Source organism: Cebus imitator, unplaced genomic scaffold (genome assembly GCF_001604975.1).
Source record: "Cebus imitator isolate Cc_AM_T3 unplaced genomic scaffold, Cebus_imitator-1.0 Scaffold217, whole genome shotgun sequence".
In the NCBI taxonomy this organism is placed as follows: Eukaryota; Metazoa; Chordata; class Mammalia; order Primates; family Cebidae; genus Cebus; species Cebus imitator.
Genome location: NW_016107532.1, coordinates 2,688,228 through 2,689,562, shown reverse-complemented (window position 1 = coordinate 2,689,562; position 1,335 = coordinate 2,688,228). Strand labels below are relative to the sequence as shown.

Sequence of the window (1,335 nt, the reverse complement as noted above, 5' to 3'; positions counted from 1 at the left end):
AAAAAAAAAAAAAAAAAAAAATGCAAAAACCATTAACTTAATGGGCTATTTAAAAATAGAACCTAGATTAGATTTGATCTCTTGGTTGTAGACTGAATATAAGAAGATGGCATGTGAACAGTTATAAAACAAGGTTCATATGAGTGTCAATCACTGCTCAGATTCACCATGTGAATTCTTTTTTGTCTGTATTTTGTCTATCTAATTTAAAAATTGAAAATGCATAGGAAGTAACTAATGCTAGAGATGGGCTAAGACCCTATATAAACTTACAGAATTAAAGAATTTTATTCCTGGAAGAAATCTTAGAGATTATCTAATTTGAACTCCTTATTCATTTTACAGATAATATGACTAAAAATTCATAAATAGGATTAACTAACTAACTTACAAATACTGGAGGGATAGCAGGCCTTCAAATGAATCCTTATGTAATTCAGTCAAATAATTTTCACTGAGAATTCTGGAAAATGAAAAAGTTATTTCTAGATTAAAATGCAAACTACAACTATTTGCTACACAGGACTATCTCCTACCTGTGGAGGAAAGCTGGATAATGGTAATTTCAAGATGTTATCTGCTCTGCTTTCATTAAAACCTTTTCTTACATTTTCATTTTTGTGTCCATCTCTCTCCACTACCACCACCACACACACACATGCACGCACACACACACAAGCACACCCTACCCACTCTTCCCACCAAATTGTATATTCAATGCCTCCTCTCTAAATCACAAAGTTCCTGTTAGAATCCAATTCTGGGTGGCACCAAGATCAGCAGAATCTCCATTTCCTTCTCTCTTTTCCCAAACCTTATTATGAAAGCTCCACACGGAATTATGTCAGGGCTGCAAGTGAAGCCATTCAACATTTTTCCCCATTAAAAAAATTTGAGAACTACAATATGCATAAAGTGCACATAATATAAATGTTGTTTATATTTAATTTAATTTCTGAGACAGGGTCTCACTCTGTTGCCCAGACTAGTCTCAGACTCCTGGCTCAAGTGATCCTCCTGTCTCAGCCTCCCAAAGTGTTGCGATTGCAGATGTGAGCCACCTCACCTGGACAAATATTCAGTTTAATAATTATAAAGCAGATACCCATGTAACATCATTAGAAAAGATCACCACTAGCATCCCAGAAGCCCCCAATGTGCCCCTTTCCAATCATAAACCTCTCTCTAATCCTTATAGGTAACCATTATCCTGACTTTTGCAATAATTTTCTTGCTTTTAAAATGTAGTTCTGGGCCGGGCGTGGTGGCTCACACTTGTAATCCCAGCACTTTGGGAGGCCAAGGCGGGTGGATCACAAGGTCAAGAGATCGAGA

General features: G+C 36.6%; 1 protein-coding gene across 1 annotated transcript in view; it reads right to left on the bottom strand.

Annotated features, from left to right (window-relative positions):
- LOC108318319 (leucine-rich repeat-containing protein 37B-like) overlaps positions 1–1,335 on the bottom strand; it is a 44,665-nt gene that overhangs the window by 30,579 nt on the left and 12,751 nt on the right. The window contains exon 6 of the mRNA XM_017549344.2: positions 392–463. Within this exon, the coding sequence (XP_017404833.2) occupies positions 392–463 (72 nt within the window). The remainder of the gene's footprint in view (positions 1–391; positions 464–1,335) is intronic.